Genomic DNA, 22,480 nt, shown 5'->3' with positions numbered 1-22,480 from the left:
GGGGAATCAGTCCCGTTTACTCTGCATGAAGAGCTGCCGTGCCAAGGCACCAGCAAAACTGCTGCGCTGGCCACAAGAGTCACGCTGGCAACCCGTGGGGCTCCTCCACTAGAAATCTGCTGGTCTGTGAGCAACGAAAATTCATCTGAAAGTGTGGCATTTTCTCGTTCTCTGAGCTTTCACTGGGAGCTACAATCCTGAGCTGTTAGTGATCAGCCATCTTGGATCTCTCACGACGAAATGCTGAAAAGAATAGACAATATAGAGAGGAATATAAATGAACTAACAGAGTTTAAAAATACAACAGGAGAACTTAGTGAAATATGTACAAGTTTAAATGGCAGAATGGATCAAGCAGAAGAAAGGATATCAGAGGTCAAAGACCAACTTAATGAAATAAAACGACAAGACAAGAATAGAGAAAAAAGGATGAAAAGGAATGAGCAAAGTCTCCAAGAAATATGGGACTATGTGAAAAGACCCAATCTACGTTTGATTGGTGTACCTGAATGTGATGGAGAGAATGAATCCAAGCTGGAAAATACTTTTCAGGATATTATCCAGGAAAATTTTCCCAATCTAGCAAAGCAGGACACTATTCAACCCCAGGTAATACAGAGAACACCACAAAGATATTCCTCAAGAAGAGCAACCCCAAGGCACATAATCATTAGATTCACCAGGATTGAAACGAAGGAGAAAATACTAAGGGCAGCCAGAGAGAAAGGCCAGGTTACCCATAAAGGGAAGCCTATTAGACTTACAGCAGATCTCTCAGCGGAAACCCTACAAGCCAGAAGAGAGTGGGGGCCAATATTCAACATATTTAAAGAACAGAACTTTCAGCCTAGAATCTCATATCCTGCCAAATTAAGCTTCACAATTGAAGGAAAAATAAAATCTTTTATGAACAAGCAAGTACTCAGAGATTTTATTACCACCAGGCTTGCTTTACAAGAACTTCTGAAAGAAGCATTATACATAGAAAGGAACAACCAGTATAAGCCCTTCTAAAAATATACCAAAAAGTAACGAGCATCAACATAAAGAATAATTTACATCAATGAATGGATAAAATAGCCAGTTAACATCAAATGGCAGTAACCCTAAATTTAAATCGACTAAATCCCCCAATCAAAAATACAGCCAAAACCTAACGATATATCCAAAGATACACAAAGACTCAAAACAAAGGGTTGGAGAAAAATTTACCAACCAAATGGAGAGCAAAAATAAATAAATAAACAAAAAGCAGGAGTTGCAATTCTCACATTTGATAAAATAGATTTCAAAGCAACAAAGATACAGTGGTAAAAGGATCAATGCAACAATAAGAGATCTTAATACCCAGATACATAAGACCCATAACGAGATTTAGACTCAATGAGACAGAAAATTAATAAGGATATCCAGGACTTCAACTCAGATCCAGAACAAGTAAACTCAATAAATATTTATAGAGTTCTCCATTTTAAATACACAAAATATTGATCGGCCATTATTAATACCCATTTTTAGAATGAAGCAATATTCCTGTTCTCTCTCCCTCTTTTTCTTCCTCTTTCTTCCTCTCCTTCTCTCCTTTTTTTACTTTTTAACATCCTAGTTCCTCACCTCTACTCAATACATTCCTCTGAACACCTGATTCCTTGTGATTCTCCCGTCCCACTGAAACCTCCAAAAAAAAAAAATTATTTTAAAAACATCTAAAACATGTCTTATAAAAAAGTGGGGAGAAAAAAATTATCTTGAGGGCCATGTATGGTGGCTTATGCCTGTAATCCCAGCACTTTGGGAGGCTGAGGCAGATGGATCTCTTGAGGCCAGGAGTTTGAGACCAGCCTGGCCAACATGGTGAAACCTCGTCTCTACTAAAAATACAAAAACTTGCTAGGCATGGTGGCACACGCCTGTAGTCCCAGCTACATGGGAGGCTGAGCCAGGAGACTTGCTTGAACTTGGAGGTGGAGGTCACAGTGAGTAATAGGAAATTTTAAATTAAAAAAATGGGGACAGATATCACCTAAAGCTGTACCAACTAGTCTGTGTTTTGGTGCATTTTTCCTGTTATTTTTATTCTTGTATATGGAATTTTCCTCAGAATTGACTTTAGTTATGTTAAAGTATCACGCTGCATTACCCCTTATAGTAGTGACCTTAAGGGATAGCTTCTTTCCCTTTGAATGAAAGTATCTGAATGAGTCCATTTTTATTTTTTATGCCATATTTGTTTTAGAGACGATTGACACACACACATTGTTAATGTAAACTATAACAGAATAGCTTAAGAAGCATAAGAGTTTAGCTAGAGTTAAAACATTTCTATCTTAAAGGGTAATTCGGTTCTTCAAATAGTAATATTGTTCAAAAACATCTTGGATTTTGGTTAAGAAATAAGTGAATTTGCAGTAAAAAGCATCTGAAGCAGCAAAATGCTGTTGGACTCTATGGATATTTCTGATTAGTGGCTACTGGCAATGTTTAAATGCAGTGTAGTTTTATGAACAACCCTACCCGGCCTTTTTTATTTTATATTAGCTCATTATTAGTAGATCCAAACCTGTTCTGTCTTTAATGTGTTTGTGAAAGACCCTGATGGAAGAGTGTGATAACATGATGCAAACAAGCATATTAAGAGGAGGAAGGAAGGCTCATCTGAGTTAGTTTTTTTTTCCAGTTACAATAATGGGTATTTTGTGGTTTTAAATAATACTGTTGATCTTTTCAACTATTTGGTGACTGGCATTTGGCTACTGGGATTATTTTTAAGGAAGAGCACTTCCTTTCTCTCTCTCTGTCTCTCTCTCTCTCTCCCTTTTTTTAAAATTTGAGCTGGAGTCCTGCTCTGTCACCCAGGCTGGAGTGCAGTGGCACCGTCTCAGCTCACTGCAACCTCTGCCTCCAGGATTCAAGCAGTTCTCTGCCTTAGCCTCCTGAGTAGCTGGGATTACAGCCATCCAACACCACGCCTGGCTAATTTTTGTATTTTTAGTAGAGATGGGGTTTCATCATCTTGTCCAGACTGGTCTTGAACTCCTGACCATGTGATCCATTCACCTCGGCCTCCCAAAGTGCTGGGATTACAGGAGTAAACCACCTCGCCTGGCCAGGAGGAACATTTACTTAACATAGTTGAGGCAGCTTCCATATTGACTATTGCACTTTCAACAAATGAATAGATACTTTGAAAGTGTTTAAGAGATAGTTTATTTTCTACAGGCTCAAAAGGTTCACTGTCATATCTCTGATAGCACTGTGGATGAATATTCACTGATTGGTATCTGTAGGAAGATTTACTTTCCAAATTGTAACTGATTTAAATATTTGTCAAGCTCTTATTGAACTCCTTAATTTCTCCCACAGTCTGTGCTCAGCAGCTGCAGGTAGGAGAGAAGGGGTCCTCCGTCCCCTGGAGAGGCTCATTTTCTCATGAGGGGGATGCTCTGCAGGCAGTTGTATCATGTAACACGCAGTGAATTAGAATGATGAGTACACAAAACAAGAAATGTTTTGTGGTGTGGCTGCAAGCAAAGGGATCCCAGAAAGTGGATGAGGTCAAGCTTGCTGGGACAAGGGGGAAAGGAATAAATATTCCAAACAGAGAGCAGCATGAGTGAGGCAGGAATGTGCCATAATGTGCATCAAATAACTTAAAGAATGAAATCAATTAACTTTTGAAATGAATGCAGAGTATTCTCAGAAGTTCTCATTTGAGTAGTGTAATAGCAGTCTTATGGAAACATGAAGTGAAAGTTAAATTCCCAAAGTTGTTTTCATCATCTGATTTTTGGATGTGAGAGAGTCTTAAAGCAGTACTTTTTCCATCCTCCCACAAGGAAACAGGCCCAGGGAGACCGATGGCCCCTCACTTGTTTGGTGACTGAGCAGCTCTGGCACACACAGCCTCTGACTCTAACACACTGGTTCCATCGCACTCTCTCTTGAATGCACACACTTAGGATTAGTAACTTAGTAAAAGTTGTATTAGGTCTTCATTTACTGCAATCAAATGCTCTTGTGTCAATATTATTTATGTATGACATTTTGTTGTAGTTAATGAATAACAGAAATAGAAAATCTCAGTGCTTTTTACTGCATAAGAAAAAACATGAAATCCCATTTTAAATGTTTCCCATTATTTATAAAGGGAATTTATAATAGAGGCTTGCTAGGTTTGATGATCGGTGTCATATCAAGGGCAGCATTTTATAACCCATTTTTCAAACATCATCTGTGAAAGTTAAGAGCCTCCAATGAGTTTCCCATAGAGCTGCACATGATACCACACTCAGGCAGGTCATGGGTATAAAAAATACCTTGATGCTTTATTGTTTGACATTTTGACAAAAGGAAAAAACCCACACTTTTGTAAGTTCAGCCTACTGTGATATTTTTCTCTGTCTTCCTTCCTCTTTAGTTACCTCCGAGGCATCTTGATGAAAAATACAGCTCGTGTTCCGCCATATTGCTAGATAACAGCACAGTCAGCAAGCCTGATCTCAGCCACATATTAGAAAGGTGAGTACAACGGGGCTGCCAAGGGCTGAGTGACAGACCCCCATATGCTAAAAGCATCCTGGCCATCTGCTGTTATTTCAGCCATTTGGTTGCCCTTTTCAGCAAGCAGCTGAAGAAGTTGATGTCAATGATATATGGATTTTTCAGGAACTAAGTATGGATTTTCTGTTTCTCTTTTAATCTTAGACACTGCGTGGTAAAAGGGAAAGCCAGTTAGCAAATAAGCAATACCAGAAAAAGCATGGCTATTTATTTGATGCATTTATGTTATGACAGTATTGAACCTAATGGACAGGAGAGGTGCTTTTTATTGGATGTTTCTAGGAAAAATTATTAGTTCTTTATGGGCCATAGGTCTAAGACGATGGGCACTACTTTGGAAACTATTATTGGAAGAAGGAACAGCTTGTCCTCCAGTGGCACCATAGTGTATCTGCATTTAAATTTTCCCATCATGCACCAGCACTTCTTAGGCCACAATCAGAGATGCCCTTTCAAAACACCCTTGAAAGATGGGTTCAAGTTGGTAAACCAAGCCGGCTCCAATGGAGATGTCCAGGAAACATTATTAACATCTCCTTCGATTATGAGTGTTGATTTTCAGAAAATAGTTTGACAAGTGGTACCTCAGAATGTTAATCTCCTTATCCCTAACTTGGCTTTCCAGTCTATAAACATGACTAAGTTACAAGCTTAATTTTGTCTCTAATGTACTCATTTTTAAACTATTTTGTCAGTAACTTCTACTTTAATCAAAACTGACGGTTTATACTCATAATAATGTGACTTTCCTCTCTCATGTGTAACAATAGTTGAGATCCAATTGTGTTTCAGCAAGAACTGGGCTCCACCTGTGTCTAAAACCCTGCGCTTTGACCTCTGTGCTGTCATCACTCAATGTTTGTATTCAGTCCTAAGTAAAAAGCCACCCTTTTTCGGCTAGAGTCCCTGGCTTCTGATTTCAAAAGATTCTAATGTTTCAATGTGCAATTCAAAAGTGGTTTTTAAGCTTCCCTTGTTCAAACAAGTAAAAGTCCCACTTTTTCTTCCAGTGTAGTCTAAATTTTACAAGTTTTTTAAAAAAATGGAATACATATATTTTCTTTTTTGGAGAAGGGGTTTTGCTGTGTTGGCCAGGCTGGATTCAAACTCCTGGGCTCAAGCAATACACCCAAGTCGGCCTCCCAAAATGCTGTGATTACAGGCATAAGCTACCATGCCTGGACTAAAAGTCTATTTTTGAAGCAGAGTAAGTTTAATTTACTCTCCAGTTTTAGAAGGGATTATTTGGTATATTTGCTTTTGATGAAATAAAGGTTTACAACATAACATAGCAACATAACATAGCAAATTGGCTTTTAGGAAAGATTTTGAGAAATGTATTTCACGGTTAGTAGAGCGTTGTTCTCAATGGAAGAAGTGAGCCATAGTAGAATCATTTATACTATTTCTTCAAAATATATGTCTGCAAACACATGCACCTTCCCAGCTCCACCTTCCCTCCATCTCTGGGCACTCACAAGCCTATTAGGAAAATGGGGAAGTATGTGAGACATCATTATATGGGTAAAAGCATCCCAGATGATTCTGATCTTAGCCCTAATTCAGTCATTCCCAAACTTTGCTGCACATTGGAATCACCTGGGGAACTTTACCAACAACCCTGATGCCTAAAGCACACCCAACACCAATTAAATCAGAATGTTTCCAGTTGACATTGAGGCCCTGTTTAAAGCTCCCCGGGTGATCCAGTGTGCAGCAAATGTGGAAGCTGCTGCTTCCTTTTTGTGAAAAAGTGATGGTTCTAATATAAAAATTACGTGTTTTCCCTGTTATTTGCTCTTCTTTCTACCCATAAAGCCTTTCATCTGTGCTAGTCATTTCTATCTATGTGTGCATATGCTTCAATTTATACCACACCATAGTGTTTTATGAACACCTGCAGTTCACAGGAACACTGATCAGGGACCTTGGGCAAATCAGTTTTAAGCCTTGGTTCTCTTAATTGTAAAATGGGTGGTGCATGGAGTGTCACGTGAGGTTCCGTTGTCCTTTTCAGCATGTAACTTCAAATTCTGTGATCTTAAAATTTGGAGATGAAACTGTTGGAAGCACTATAGAAATATCTATCTTAGATGCTAATAATGTTGTAAGGCCTACTTTTTCCAACTCCAATTTGCCTTCTCAAATTTTTCTGAGCCTCATTTTAAATGTTGAGGGTGAATGGAAGGACAGAACTTATCAAAGAGAAGCCGCTGTTTCCTGACACACAACATCTGTGGATGACTTTGGAACACAGTAACATACATCTGAAGAGTTGTATTTGTTCATTCATATTTTGTTTAAACTAATGTGGAAGTACATGTCATTAATATTGTATGATGTGGTGTTACACTGTGTGTTTAGTACTGTTTATTTTAGGAGAGCTACAAGTGTCATCGATTTGGGGATGCATTATAATGTTTACTAATAAATTTTCTGCTAATCATGCATAGGTGATTTTAAATTAGTTTATTTGGTATAAAGCACATTTAGCCTGTGCTTTTAGGGAAATAATGACAAATGGGTGAGTAGGTGATGGTAAACTAAATCAGCCGAAATGCAGGGCCTAGCAACTTAAAAGGCAAAACACTACTGTCTGGCCTAAATGTAAGCATATGTACACATAGATATAAGTAACTTGCACAGAATGAAAGGTTCTATGGGCAGAAGAGCAAATGACAGGGAAAATATGTCATTATTTACACATAATAACCATCTGCAGACACAAGTCTTCTAACAGCATATTGCCTAGCATTTTGGATCTCCTATTTTTGCTGTAAGGCCAGAGGACTAAACAAGAGGAAAGTGCTCATATGGTGCTATTTTGAATAGAGGATTTCAGGGCCACTGAGAGGATACCCTCCCACCGCCTGTAGAAATATATCTTCACCCCTAACAAATGATAAAATCAGTTCTTACAATTTTTTTTTCCCTCCACAGTGTGACTTTGGCAATATATTACAACATAAAGCACAGGTGAGCTCTTTGAAACCTGTCTTGTTATTCCAGCTCATCACTTTGTGTCATACGAAACATGCTGTCAGGTCATAACTCTAGACATTATAAGCTGTAGAGTGCTTATTTTGCAGTGTTACAGTGAATCATTTGTGGGTTTTTTGGTCCATAAGACTCTTTTAAATTATTAAGGGTTCCAAAGTATATTTGTTTATGTCTTTGTTTGCAATTTATTTCTAAAGAAGCAGTAAAAAGATGCCCTAGCCTCACACAAATATATAGTAGGAAAAAGGCATATTTTTAAAGCTTTCAGGTAACTGTGGGTATTCTTTAACCCCACCAAAACTCCAGAAGTGCTAACTGATTAAAATAGTTATAGCGGGATTGTACATATCAATGAATTCATTCACTAATAGTCACTGATCTTTCTTGTACAATAAATAGATCTTTCCCCTTACTGGCTTTTACAATATTATGCATTGGCTGCTTGGTTTATTTATAGTGTCAAAAACTCACTTTCATTAGCATCACCACCATTATAAAAATGTCTTCAAATATGGAGATGCTGTCAAGCTCATAGTAGTAGGCATGAGTTTTCAAAGTCCTGATTTTTAGCTTGAAAGTTTCAGCTTTATTACAGACAAATACTTGTTATTTTCCTTGAAATGACAGACTCACTTGACTTAATTTTATGGATAATAGTCAGTCATACTTTCAGATAAAAATGGTGTTCGGTGAAAAATTGGCTTGTTCAGCTCACAATTGAATCATAAGTGCGTTTCTTTAACATGACCATACTTCAGTATGCAGAAGCGCTTTATGTGAGCTTTCTACTTAGAATACTAAGATGAGAGGTTAAGGTTTAATACCACCATTAATTTTTACTGTTTCATCAAGGACATTCTTCTGTGAAACATGCTACTTTAATAAAAACTGCAAGGGGCAGTGACGAGTGGAATGAATACTCGTATAATTTGGTACCACTGCCCTTATTCATACTGAGAAGCCATCAGTTTTACCCACTTTTGCTTTTAAACAGTCATTACAAGTGTTGAACAGGGAGAAAGCAATCAATGTCTTAATACTTTAAAAAAGTAATAAATTATTTGTGTGTTTTATTTCCAATCAGCTTCTCAGGTTGAATTAGTATTTTTGTGAGAACAGTTTGGGCCATACATGGTGGTTGACACCTGTAATCCCAGCACTTTGGGAGGCCAAGTTGGGAGAATTACTTTGAATCAGGTGTTTGAGACCAGCCTGGGCAATGTAGCAAGACCCCATCTATCAAAAAAAAAAGGTCATCTGGGCATGGTGGTGTGGACATTTTGTCCCAGCTACTTGGGAGGCTGAGGCAGGAGGATTGCTTGAGCCCACAGAGTCAACCCTGCAGTGAGTCAGGTTGGTACCACTGTGCCCCATCCTGGGTGAAAGAGCAATACCCTATAACAACAACAACAACAACAACAACAACCAGTTTTGACATCATGGGTCTCCTAGAGAATCTCAGGGGTCCACAAACCACATTGGGAGAACCACTGGTTTCCTAAATGATCACATAATGTGTTAGTTTTTAAAGTTCATTAAAGACTGGCCTCTTTTAAAATAAAAAGGCAATTAAGTCTGTAACTCAAACTACTTCAGCAAACATGAAGTATAATAAAGAAAGATTTGGGAAATCTTAATTGATTCTAAAAAGTTCTAAAATCTTTATTGCCAACAACTACTGCTTTCTCAAATGTTCTTGTGTTCCACCATGAGGTTAGAGGAGTAAAACTAGATATAGCTTATTACCATTGCCTGTCAGCGGGGGTCAGTATATAAAGGCAAGTCTGACTCATCAATGTAGAAAAGACTTCCCAGTTCAGAACGTGATGTGCTGACGAAAAAGAGGTCAAGAAACCCTCTGAAGGCCAGGATCCAGGAGAAAAATTGGCAACAACTGTTTTGGTGAACAAATTTCACCAAAGCAAACAAGAAGTATTTCCCTCCACCCTCCATGCCCTACTCCCAGCAGATACTTTACTAAGATATTAACAATTTCTGAATTAATTTCTTAAATGTACATTCTTCTTTTATAGATATGCAAATAGATCCCTGGCTATTTTTGATGAGCCAATACATCCACTTTCAGTAAGTGTCACTTTCTCTGAGGTTCTGTTTATGTCTTACAGAGTTGTGTTTATTTCACGATGAAGTCAAAATCATCCACCATTAAGTCTTCGCTAAGTTGTGTCTAATCATCTTATGTAAGGAGTGTTGTAAATTGGACACACTGTAGTAAGAGCTGACTTACAGCTTTGTTTAATTTGTGCACTAAGGAGAATAAACATACCATCCAAATAACAAAATGTGTCATTTTAAAAGATAATTTTTATAGCAGCAAACAATATAAATATTTGTAAGTAGTCCTAACACAACTCTGTGAATAGAATTAGAAAACAATTTAAATTTAAATCAATACTTAAAAACTTCCTTCTTCATAGCCACAGGGCTACCTTAGCACCTATGTTTACAGAAAACAAAAAATATTTTAAGATCCTACTGTTTATATTTTTAGAACTAAAAGACATTTTATCCCAGCAAAATTATTGCAAGGGACACGTGGGCACAAATTTGAACATTCCCATCTTGAGTACTTAGGAAGTTTTCTTGAATGAATATTTATATTGCCTTTTTTCTTCTTTCAGCAAGAAAAGATTCCAGGGAAATCCTTTGAGGACGATCCCACACACAACTGCATTTTCAGTTATTTCTGGAATATTTTTGCAGTCGCAGAACTAACAGCTCCATGTGCGATCGTAGCATTGGTAAGCTATTTCTTATCTATAAAGCATCTTTAATAACTGGTCTCCTACACAGCGTATGGCCATGTTTCTAAATAAAAGTCAGTTCCTAAATTTATCATCAGATCTTTTAAGAGAAACCTATGCAAGCAAAGTAAATACACATATTAGAGTTTAATCATTGTCGTGTTTTAAAATGATGCCATTGCTTTTCTTATCACAGAATAATTGCTACTAAAAGCAGCGGGAGAGACTTCTGCTTTCTCCCTCAACAGATTCCCATGTAGGTCTAAGCTGAGTTCCAGGCTGTATTTCCCCACAGTTCTGACCTGGAGCTGCTCCTCTGAATGCTTTGTTGTTCCTGGTGACCTCTTGTGCCTGCTCAGGAAATTGCCCAGGAATGTGGAACCAGTAAGACTTGGACATGGGCTTTGCTAGTTAGCCTGCCAAGCCACAGCTGTGTCCTTACTGCTACATGGTTCTCACAGAATTCCTGTGGTGAGACTCATTCTGAATATAAAGTCCTGTTCAGATGGCTGGGATTGTTTGAGCCCTCCCCACACTAACCTGTAGAGGAATGTCAACCACACGGCCTGGAGAGAAAGGACACTTAGAGCAGTACCCTCTCCTTTAGCATCCAGCTAGAGCTTAGAGGCGAAGGCTTCTGCTGGGTACCTGCATAGATACCTCTCCGTGAGCACTGGATTAGATGCAGGCCATTTCCTGGAGCTGCAGCTATTGGGAATGCTCAGCACATGCTGGAGGGAAGCAGGAGTGGTACTTCCCGATGTAGAGAGAGAGAGCTGATGCAGGAGGGAAAGCTGGATTGGAAGAAGGGGGAGTTCACTGTATACAGGCTAAATTTGGTGTGCCTGTGAGATAGCAGAATGACGTGTGCAGTCATTATTTGAATCTATGGAACTGGAGCATGAATCTGAACAGCACAGTCATCATTTTGATCTATGGGACTGAAACATGAGTCAGAGCTGGAGGTGAGGAATGAAGAGTAGGAGTAGCTGCTCAAGGCGAGGCACAATGGCTCATGCCTGTAATCCCAGCTCTTTGGGAGACCAAGTCAGGTAAATCACCTGAGGTCAGGAGTTCAAGGTCAGCCTGGCAAACATGGTGAAACCTTGTCTCTTCTAAAAAATACAAAAAGTTACCTGGGCATGGTGGTAGACACCTGTAATCCCAGCTACTTGGGAGGCTGAGGCAAGAGAATCTTTGGAACCTGGGAGGCAGAGGTTGCACTGAGCCAAGATTGCACCACTGCCCTCCAGCCTGCACAACAATAGCAAAACTCTGGAAAAGAAAAACGAGTAGCTGCTCAAATGCAAAGAAAGTGTTTAAATGAAAGTGGACAAGCCAGACATGGTGGGACACACCTATAGTCCCAGCTACTCAGGAAAAGGAAAAAAAAGAGAAGATGGACAAAAGACAGCTCTGTAAAGACTACCAGCATATAAGTGACAAACCCCCAGTAAAGTGGCCAGAGTGGGAAGAGGAAGAGCAGGAAAAAATGATAAGAACAAAGGGTTCACAATAGGAAAGGCTGTGGTCACAGTGCTACATGCTGCCAAGAAGGTGCCCATTCCATAAACACTACTGGGATGCCAACCCTGTGCCACTCTTCTAAGTGCTGTGGTAGAGAAGAGGACAGGTCGAGCACAGTCCTTGTCTTTATGAGGCATTTGTTTTAAAGAGGAAAGCATTTCTTTTTTTAGGTAATGGCAAATAGCAAAATGACAAAGCAGAATACAGAGAGAGTGACGGGAGGGGCTCGCTGTTTCTGATAGAATGATCAGGAAGAGCCTTTCTAGAGAGGTCGCATCTGAGCAGTGACCTGACTATAAAGTGAGGATGATAAGGAGAGCTGGCATACAGGCAGTGGGATGAGTGCCAACACTGAGACAGGAACACATTTCACATGTGTTCAAGGAACAAACAGCAGGGAGCCCGCCTGTGAGAGAAATGAAGGAAAGAATGGAAAAGATGAGGCCGCACAGGTGGTGCCAGAGCTCACAGAGCCCTTTGGCTTGCAGACCAGGGGACAAAGTTAAGGTCTTATTCCAGTTTGAAGCGGGGAGTAATGGTAGATCTTGAGCAGGGGAGTGCAATGTTCTTAATTTAGAGGTTATCCCAACTGCTTTAGGGAGAGTAGACCATAGTTGGGAGGAGCGTTGGGGCAGAGAAGAGGACTAAGAAGCAACTAGGCTGTTACAGGTGAGCTGTGACACATGGCAGCCCAGAATCTGAAGCAGCCTACCAATGAAGGTAGCCAAAGAGGGATTGCACACGGATTGGAGGAGGGTAACTCACATGTAAGTATTAGTTCCCAGGAGCTAGGCCAATGGCAATTTTCTGGACAAGATTTGGGCCAGGTTGGGGAGTGGATCCTTGGGGTGAAGGGCTCTGGTCTGTGGGTGTGAAGGCTCCAGGGACCTTGGCAGGAGGAGTCTCAGGTGAGTGATGGGGGTGGGGGGTGGTTAAGGAGAGATGGGAGGTGAGGAGCTGGCACCAGGGCATGACACTGTGAGCAAATGAGAGGATGTCCTGGGGGAGCTGTGGGGAGCAGGATTGGAACAGGCAACACATTTGTATTGGGGAAAATCTGGCAGAGAGAGAGAAATCTTCAAGAAGAGGTGATTTGGGGAACAGTGTTCTACAAAACTGGGATAGGATCCATCAGGCTGACAGAAGAGTCGGTGTTAAAAGAGGAACTTTCTCACTGACCCAGGAGGGCAAGTGGTATCGATGAGTGTCAGAAGGTCACTGGCTTACCAGTAAAGGTGACAGGAAGTTGAGGGCTTGCCAGTGCTGTGTCAGTGCTTTCTAATGAGTCCTGTGGAGTTGAACCCTGGGAGGGAGGGTTATTCCTTGGATACCCGACAGTGGAGAGTTTTGGAGAAAGGGAGCAGCATCTCTCATAAGAACATGTCATGTTCATGGGCCATGTGATTTGGAAAACACAGTTGACTTTGGAGAACATTGCCAGATCTGAGCTGCCAATCTGATAATGTTTGGACAATAAATGAACTCTCTTAAAATGAACTGTTTTCCTTTCACCTTGATACAAAGACTTCAAGTAGCATAGAGTCATACTCTTCTACAGAGCACCCTCTGAGGAAGCAACACCTCACAGCTTATCTCTGTAACCTTCACTCAGCTGGTCCCTCACCCAGTTCTTTATAGAATAGAGATTGGATAGATAGAGAATACTTTCGGAAATACTTTCTGAGATTATCTCACAAACTGCTTGACAGGTTTAGAGGCACCCCAAGGATTCAGAGGCTGGCAGCTCTCTCTGCCTTCAAACCCACAGAATTGACTGAATGCAGATACTGTAAGACAGGAAATAAGTTTTCATGAAGTGACTGTGGAGACATGGAGAATAGGGGCTGTGAGCAGGACTCTCCATTCATTCACATGCATTCCTCATCAAGGCACTGAATACAGGGACTGTTTCTCAGCAAGAGACCTGCCCTTGTCATGCTCTCTGCCTGGCAGGCACTGGGAGGCACTCTTGACCAGCAGTTCCTAAGCCTGTGTCCCAAGAGCGGGTTAGTTGTTGTGAAAAGGAGAAGACAGCAGTGTTCTCAGTATGACTTGGGTGCTACACATTCGAGCATGGCACATCTGGAAAATTCCTCTCTACCTGCCAGCCAGGTGTGATGCTGCACACGGATGGCACTGTAGTGTTTCCTGAACAACCTCAATCTGCACAAGGCCTCTGTTTGTGCTGCCTTTCATGAGTGTGAAGGTGCTGAAGGTGCCTTTCTTCATGCTCACATCCCTGTGAATGAAATTGGAGTGGAAATTTCTATGGGCAGAGTATGCTGCAGAGGTATCTGACTATGAGTGTGACTTGGCCTCTCACTTTGTCTGAGCAAAGTCTCTGCAGAACATAAGAATAAAATGCACTGACTTTCTGGCCAAAACCAGAAGAATCTTTCGTTCTTAAATGTTCTTATCACCACACTGAAACAGAACTGAAATCAAAGACAAGTGCTCTATTTTGCAGGTGTACATTGAACGCCTTTTAACTAATGCTAACATCGATCTTTGTCCTACTAATTGGAAAAAAATTGTCCACGGAGCCATCCTTCTGGCCTCCAAGGTTTGGGGAAATCTTCATCACTGGAGTGTGGATAACAGCCAGAATCCCAAGGATGTTGCAGTTGAGACAATGTGAGTTTCTAAGGTTTTGGCAAACTGTCATCATTTTCCATGCCTCATTTGCTCTCCAAGTTATCACTGTAAGAAATATCTTTATAGGTTTCATTGTGCAGATAAAGGAAATAGGCATAAGACCACAGACTTCAATCTATCCAGCTTTAGTATAACAGTTTGTATTTTCCAGCATTTATGGGTAAGTCTTGATGTGTTATTGTTATAATAACTGGCTGATAAACTGAAAAGTGTTTCTCTGATTGTTTTTTGGCAAACCTCTTACAAGTGTGCTGTCAGAATGACACAGTACAGTAAATATCTTTATAGCTTTTTAGAAGCCGCCTGCCAGTTTCAGTCACCTTTTAAGGGGCAAACATCTGGCCTTTGAAATAATTGGCCACTGTTAAGATCTTAAGGCCTCTGGACTACGCAGAAGTTACAGCTTTAACCTAAGTCACCCATTGTGTATTTGCTTTTGCTGGTCCTTGTCTCCCCTTTTAATCTGAAGATCTGTTTTTATAGGAACCTTGAGATATGATATTAAATAGCTACAGATTTCTGTGCCCTGGCTCTTCCCCATTGGGAACATTGCATGTGTTTGGAAATCGGTCTGATGAGTTAGAAGCTTCCGCGTTCACCTCCCGCAGTGTGAGAAACATTTCTGGGGCATCACCCCATGCCCACCACACTCACAGGCTCTCTGGGTACTCAGACATTCACAGAAGCAAGCTGGGGGCCAGTAGTTGTTTATGAGAGTGCAGGGAGCCTTGTGGGGTCATAGGGTTCCTCCCAGATGCACCACATGGCACTGAAACATAGCTTCCCCAGGGTTCCCTTCCAATTTGGCCTTGTGACTGCTGTGAAGTGAAGGGCTCTGAAGCAGGCAGGCAGGGTGAGCAGGGGGGCATTTCCACCAGAGCCGCCCTGGGCGCCTGCTGGACAGTGAGGACAGCTGTGTCAGCTGCATCTGGTGCAAGACAAGGGAGCAGCTCTTGTTTACATTGAGCAGCAGCCGAAAAGATGATGCCAGGCAGTGGCACAAGTTAGTTTTGTGATCTTTGCCCATGATTCCTGATAGGACTATTATTCAGAATCACCTCAGTGTTTGTCTACAATTGAAGATACAGTGTATATTGTAGATATACTGCAGTGTGTATATATCTACATTCAAAAATAACCACTAGGCGCCTGAGCTCAGTGGCTCATACCTGTAATCCCAGCCCTTCAGGAGGCCAAGGTGAGTGGACCACTTGAGCACAGGAGTTCAGACCTGCTGGGTAACACAGTGAAGCCTGTCCATACAAAAAAATTCTTTTTTAAATTAGCCAAGTGTGTTGGCAGGTGCCTGTAGTAGTCCCAGCTACTTGGGAGTCTGACGTGGGAGAATCACCTGAGCCTGGTAAGTTTAGGCTGTAGTGAGCTGTGATCACGTGACTGCACTCCAGTCCTGGGTGATGGAGCCAGACTCTCTCTAAGAAACAAACAAATGAAAAAAACATTTTTGCCACCACTTTGCTAATAGTATAAACCAAGTGATCATTGTGATATTTGTGGTAGCCATTTTAGCAAAGAGTGTGACAGCAAATGAATTTGAAACAAATGGAAGTACTTGGAAAGTTGCAAATGCTAAAGTGACTTTAATCATAGTCATCCATTTGCAAACTGGTCCCTCAAAGGAAGCAAGATTTGTGACTGCCTGACTTCTCCTTGCCTGCTGCCTAGCCAAAGCTGATTTATCAATACAGGATAACTGCAATAGAGAAAGAGTTGAATTCATGCAGAGACAGCTGTACGGGAGATGAGAGTTTTACTATTACTCAAATTATTCCTTCTGAACACTCTGGGATGGTTTTTTAAAAGAAAAATTTGGTGGGTAGGGGGTCAGAAAGTGGGGAGTGCTGATTGGTCAGGTCAGCGATGAAATCATAAGAGTTGAAGCTGTCCTCCTGCATTGAGTTGGCTCCTGGGTGGGGGCCATAAAACCAGATGAGCCACGTTTATTTGTTGGGGTGTTGCCACCTGATCCCAGTACAGGGTGTGCAAAATATCTCAAGCACTGATTTTAGGTTTCACAATAGTGATGTTATTCCCAGGAGCAATATGGGGAGGTTCAAATTCTTGCAGCCTTCAGCCTCACGACTCCTAAGCCACAATTTCTAATCTTGTGGCTAATTTATTAGTTCTGGAAAGGGCATCTATCTAGTCCCCTGGTGGGAAAGGGGTTTGTTTTAGGAAAGGGTTGTTACCATCTTTGTTTCAAAGTTAAACTACAAACTAACTTCCTTCCAAAGTCAGTTCAGTCTCTGCGGAGGAATGAACAAGGACAGCTTGGAGGTTAGAAGTGAGATGAAGTCAGATCAACCCTCTTTCACTGTCATAATTTTCTCAGTTACAATTTTTGCAAAGGTGGTTTCAAATTTGTAATCATGAACACTTAGCTCTGCCATTTCGGCAGCTGAATTGTTCTCAAAACCTGCAGCTAAGTTGGCTGGGGCTCTGATTTCTAGTCACAAGATCAGAGAGCATGCAGGGATATGTGCAGGTTTCCACAGAAGTGAGCTCCAGGAGCAGTGGAGGCAGAGGCCAGCCAGCCCCAAGAAGACCGGCTCCAAACAGAGCTGTGTGTGTGTGAACAGAGAAACACCAGGAGCTATGCTCCGAACAGGATGCTTCTGTGTATGGTCTTGGGAAGCTGAAAGGCGTTACGTCCAAGCGTTTAACAGCCATGTGTCTCACCCCCCTGCTGTTGACTGTTTGCAATGATCCCATTTTGAGTGTCAGTTTAACAGATAAAAAACTGCTGTCCATCAGATTTTTCTTAAAACTTTCCAACACCTAGGTGTTTCCCTAGAATATATTTTCTTTCTAGAGAGTTAAACTGAGTAGCCACTATTCAGAAATGCTGTGTCATAAAGGGTTTGCTATTCAATCATCTAGCTGTTTGAAAAACTGGAAATCCCAGAAGATGCATAGCCTGTGCACAGAATTCTTTTCTTCAGTGATTAAACCTCTATTAATAGATACATTAATTCCTTGAAGTGCCATTAATTCCTGTAGTAAGTCAGGTCCTGATTAGCTGTCTATTTCAATATCGTTTGATTTACATTTCTATAGACTTATGGATATGTGAACAGGAAATTAATTTTGGAAGTAAGTTCAGTTGGGTTTTCAGTTCAGCAAATGAGATCCCCACATCTTGACTTGTAGTCTAGCTGTCCTCCACTTTCAAGCATTTGCTTACTTTGCCAGTGGGTAAAATGTTAAAACTTTCAAATCAAGAAACCAAATGTATTGTTCAGATATTGATCATTTTTAATCAATTAACTCATTACAGGGATTACTCTGAAAGCAGCCAGAATGACTCTAACTGTGTACGTATTAATTTAGCCTTAGTGAGGGCAGATGGATAACCATGAGGCAGAGGACGGCTCCCAGTCCTTTCCTCTCCCATTGCATCCAACTCCCCACATTCTGTTCTGTCCAGGGGTGACAGATGCTGAGTTCTTCAGGGTTGCATTCCCAACTCAAGAGCAACACTGCATGTGTTAAGGCCAGGGCCCTACTATAAATCACATTATAAAATGAGTTTAGTCGAGCCAAAATGTCTGTCCTTGACTCTTCTGCCTTTCAAATTGTAAATGTTATTCCCCAGTCTCTTCATAATATTAAGGTGAGCAGAAACCTGCATTATGTGTCCTTGACATAGCCTTGTGTGCTGGAGAAGAGGGAAGGGGATTCTTCTTGCCATGGAATGTATCTTGCTTATGTATTTATTTGGGATGAATCCTTGTAGCCTTAGAGATTTTCTTCCTCCAAGGTAATAGGGTGGGTCTCCATGGGTCCATTTGTTGCCATGGAGATGTGCCCCATCTTCCCGTTGGTGCTTCTCTACTTCAGTAAGTCCCTTCTTGTTATTGTCCTGGTAAATATGCCGGGAGCTTCTTCAGAGCTAATAAATGGTACCCATCATTCCTGTCATCTGATTGTGATTGTGGGGTTTGTGAATGAGCATGGAGTCTGAGTTGTGCAGCTGCCCTAAGGGAACTGTGAAGAATAAGCCCCAGGTCAGCAGCAGGAGTGCAGAAGAGACTTCTACCTATCCTTCTTCCCAAACTTGGGGTGCTGGGATGCAGAAGAGACCCCAAGCAGCCGTGCCTTGTTTGGACATTAGTGTACGGACCCAAACAGTCAGCCTTTATTTGTTTCAAAACAGAATTTGGAGCTTCCTAGTAGCTCAAAATGATATTTTTAAAGATAACCCAGTTGACTAAAATTGCCCTGTGTTGGCTTTATTGTATTTCTCCTCCCCCAGGAGTAAGATGGAGAAGAGGTTTTTGGAGCTACTTGAGTTTAATATTCGTGTTTCTGCCAGTGTTTATGCGAAATATTACTTTGACCTGCGTGCCTTGGCATATGACCATGACCTGTATTTTCTATTTCGCTTTCTTCACAAAGATAAAGCAGAGAAATTGAAGGTAAGGCTGTGAAGTCACTTAGTGGAGTTTCCCATCAGCCACAAAAGCCAACATCTGTGACAAAACCATATTAAGTAGTGATTAGGAAAATGAAAGCCTTAAAATTAACAGACCAAAGTGCTTATTTCTTTGGCATCATATTTCTTGTCTATACAAGAATTATTATTATTATTATTTTATGAGAAGGAGTTTTGCTCTTGTTGCCCAGGCTGGAGTGCAATGGTGCGATCTCAGCTCATTCCAACCTCCGCATCCTGGGTCCAAGCGATTCCCCTACCTTTGCCTCCTGAGTAGCTGGGATTATGTACATGCACCACCATGCCCAGATATTTTGTATTCTTATTAGAGACAGTATTTCTCCATGTTGGTCATGCTGGTCTTGAACTCCTGACCTCAGATGATCTGCCCACCTTGGCCTCCCAAAGTGCTGGGATTACAGGGATGAGCCACTGCACCCAGCCAAGGATCTATATTTTTAAAAATTATTGATATTCTCACCGCTTTGACCATAATCAGAATATTTTAAATTAAATTTAATCTGTTCTTAATGGGTTTTGTTTTTAGTCTGTACCCGTTCACTTAACATTTGTGAATAAATGCAGATGTATTCCTAATTATATCTAAATAGACAATGTACTTCCCGCTCTTGACTGTCTTTTACTTAAGCAGTTTGCAGTTTTGTGTCCTTGTCTAGTTTATATATCTCAGTGCAGTCCCAGGAGTTAGACAAAGCAGTAGTGGCTGAGAGACTTGTGCTTAGACCGTATAAGGTGCCAGTGTTTCAAGTACTAGGTGTAGGAAGGACGTGGGATTTTAACGAAAATGGCTTCATGGGAAAACATAAGATTTATGACTTATGACTCTTGGTGAGTATACAGGAAAATTCCAACTGAAATAGACACATTTAAAATTGGCACGGTCTCTGGTGTCTTGGTGGTACTTTGGAATAATACATTTATCTACCACAATGTGCAAGTAAAGTAGCACCTTTTGGTGCTTCAATCATTAGACTTCTTGGATGTTCCAAAACAGCCCAGCACGCACCTGCCTCATTAAAATCTGCTTGGAGTGTGTAATAACTACTAAGGATTGGGTAGAATTTGAATCACTGAGTAAGCTGATTGGCACAAGCGTATGTTGATTATGTTGAAGGTACAAGTGCACAGGTTACAGACAATATTGTTACAAACTTGTCACAATACTCAAAATCTTTAGGACCCCTATTTTATTTTTTATGTGACAGTATCATCAAGCAATGAGCCCAATTTTAAAACTATGAAGTAAGTTCCTCTTGGCTCTGGCGGTCTTTTCATAGCTCTTATAGGAGACGACCTTAGTGAATGGGCAGGGAGTTGCATCCTCAGAACCTGGCCTGAGTGTAAACCTCAGCCAAAGCAGCTGCAAGGGAACCCTCTAGAGGAATCTGTATGTGTGGCTTCTCATCAATGATGCCTTTTAAAAAATGTTGGAGCATTTTTAAAAATTGTACCTGTTTTCTCTTTGATTGACTTTCCTAGGCTATGTCACGGCCGTGTGAATACAAAGACTTGCATCAAGATGTCGCTGCTATGAGAAGAAACATCAGCATGGATTTCATCGGTATTTGGCATACTAATGCCATCTTATCTTAAAGAGAGAAATTAGCATTATAAGGTCCGGGACTTGTCAACTATAAGGACTACAAAATATCACTTCTGCTGAGAAAGACCAGTAAAATTAAAATTTTCTTTTTTTATGTTTTTATTAAAATTTTATGGTGGTGGTTGTTGTTGCTGCTGTTGTTGTTGTTGATTAGGATTTTCATAGAGCAGAGATTTCAAATAACCACACTGTGAAGCTGGGTGATGGTGGCATGAACAGTGGGTGCCAGGTGCTACCTGCCCTTTTTGTTCCACTGAGTCCAGATGGCATTCCTAGGGCACCACCTTCTTGAACAACTCTTGGGGAGGAAGACTGTCACATGGACACAGCACATCCCAGTTCAGAGTCCACAGTCCCACAGTCCCAAGCAGGTGACAGTCTGAGCTGAGCTGGAATTCAAAAAACTTTAGAATTGGCTCCAGATTTGTGAGAGTACCTGGGTTTGGATCTCTGTCCACTGAGGCACTGAATGCGTGATGGCCCGAAACAAGTGTGGGAAGAGAGAATGGCATGGGGACAAGGCTGTCATTACTCCGAGTACCATGGGGGCTCAGGCCTGTTCATCTCGTCTTTGGAGGGAATCTGTGCATGTGAAATGAGGCTCCCGCATCATGGTTATAAACGGAGCAATGAAATCAGCTCATCTTCCCCCAGGCCCATAATAGTCATGCCAAAACACAGAATCTTGCTGTGTTGCCAGGCCGGAGTGCAGTGCCAGGATCTCAGCTCTCAGCAACCTCTGCCTCCCAGGTTCAAGTGACTCTCCTGCCTCAGTCTCCCAAGTAGCTGGGACTACAAGCATGAACCACCAACCCAGCTAATTTATATATTCTTAGTAGAGACAGGGTTTCATCATGGTGGCCAGGATAGTCTTGATCTCTTGACCTCGTGATCTGCCTGCCTAAGCCTCCCAAAGTGCTGGGATTACAGGTGAGAGTCACCATGCCCGGCCTCTTGCATTTACATTCACAATAAAGTGCTTTGGAATATCCCACTGTTGATTTGCGATTTCCTCCTCCAAACATAATTGAATATTTTCATGTATTGATATTTTGTGTCTGAAGATGAAATATTAGATGAAACATGTTAAAATATTTCATGCAAAGCCGTCGGTCGTCGTAGAGACTACTCTTTGGTGAATACACAAATCTATTTTAAATATGAAAATTTTTATTAGATGTGATAATGATATTTTCTCTTTTGTCTTCACTTGTTAGATAATAGCTACTTGCATTCTTCCATAATTAATGATATCGTATCTTATATTTGATGTAAAAAACTCCTAGAATATTTGAAATTGATAGTTGAAATTAAACAGCAAAATGGGAATTGCTGAAACCTAGTGATAATGTACTTATGATGGGTTTATTATGTATTATCACTAACATTGTTAATTTTTTTAATTTCCGTGGGAAACTATACCAAGAACTTGAAATTTTCTATAGAACCCTTTGTGTCCTGCACTTTAGTTCCAATGCATAATGAATAAAGGAAAATGGATTCTCCTGCAGGAATTCTGCTGGACTCTTCCTTTCTTTTCCCTTTAACCTGGGGGGAGTGTCTTGAGGTCACCATGGGGTGAGGCGACCATGAGTGGTCGCTAGAGCTGCCACTGGGAGGAGTGTGCATGTGGAGATGGGTTTCGTGGCCACGTTTCTCCCTCAGGTCTTTCTGGTTGTGATGGTGGCTTTGAGAATGGTTTCTGAGGATCCTCTCCAGGGGAGTCCTCCGCCTGTGGTGTCTCCCTTGGGGGAAGGCCCGAGGATATCTGGAGAGGGATTCATAGGGTCACCCCTGTGTGACAGAGGTGCCTTGTGCAGGGTCTCCAGAAAGCAGCGTTTTAGGGGCGGTGGAGCCTCATCTCCCCTGTAGGGTGGGCGGGATGTCTGAGGGAGT

At 41.2% G+C, this 22,480-nt stretch overlaps 1 protein-coding gene across 2 annotated transcripts; it reads left to right on the top strand.

Moving 5' to 3' along the window:
* The first annotated feature begins 6 nt into the window (after positions 1-6).
* On the top strand, positions 7-22,089 carry LOC103791320 (cyclin-Y-like protein 1B). Of its 2 annotated transcripts, XM_054244589.2 has the most exons (8): positions 7-609; positions 4,418-4,518; positions 7,501-7,536; positions 9,594-9,645; positions 10,203-10,322; positions 14,320-14,486; positions 18,781-18,943; positions 20,461-22,089. In XM_054244589.2, exons 1-8 carry the CDS (start codon positions 241-243, stop codon positions 20,572-20,574), a joined length of 1,122 nt encoding a protein of 373 aa, XP_054100564.2. In that variant the 5' UTR covers positions 7-240; the 3' UTR covers positions 20,575-22,089. The 2 variants fall into 2 exon arrangements, with proteins under 2 accessions (XP_054100564.2, XP_078204517.1); XM_078348391.1 differs by lacking the exon at positions 7,501-7,536.
* The last annotated feature ends 391 nt before the right edge of the window (positions 22,090-22,480 follow it).

Source organism: Callithrix jacchus, chromosome 14, assembly GCF_049354715.1.
Source record: "Callithrix jacchus isolate 240 chromosome 14, calJac240_pri, whole genome shotgun sequence".
Taxonomy (NCBI): Eukaryota; Metazoa; Chordata; class Mammalia; order Primates; family Cebidae; genus Callithrix; species Callithrix jacchus.
The sequence above is the reverse complement of the archived record's forward strand: the minus strand, read 5'-3'. Positions and strand labels throughout refer to the sequence as shown.

What these genes read in the sequence shown, in the direction of transcription:
- LOC103791320 (XM_054244589.2), top strand. Translation starts at nt 241, where the DNA reads ATGCTGAAAAGAATAGACAATATAGAGAGGAATATAAATGAACTAACA. An exon ending in AGGACACTATTCAACCCCAG is followed by an intron (nt 610 to 4,417) that starts GTAATACAGAGA and finishes CTTCCTCTTTAG; the next exon opens with TTACCTCCGAGGCATCTTGA. An exon ending in CATGTGCGATCGTAGCATTG is followed by an intron (nt 10,323 to 14,319) that starts GTAAGCTATTTC and finishes TCTATTTTGCAG; the next exon opens with GTGTACATTGAACGCCTTTT.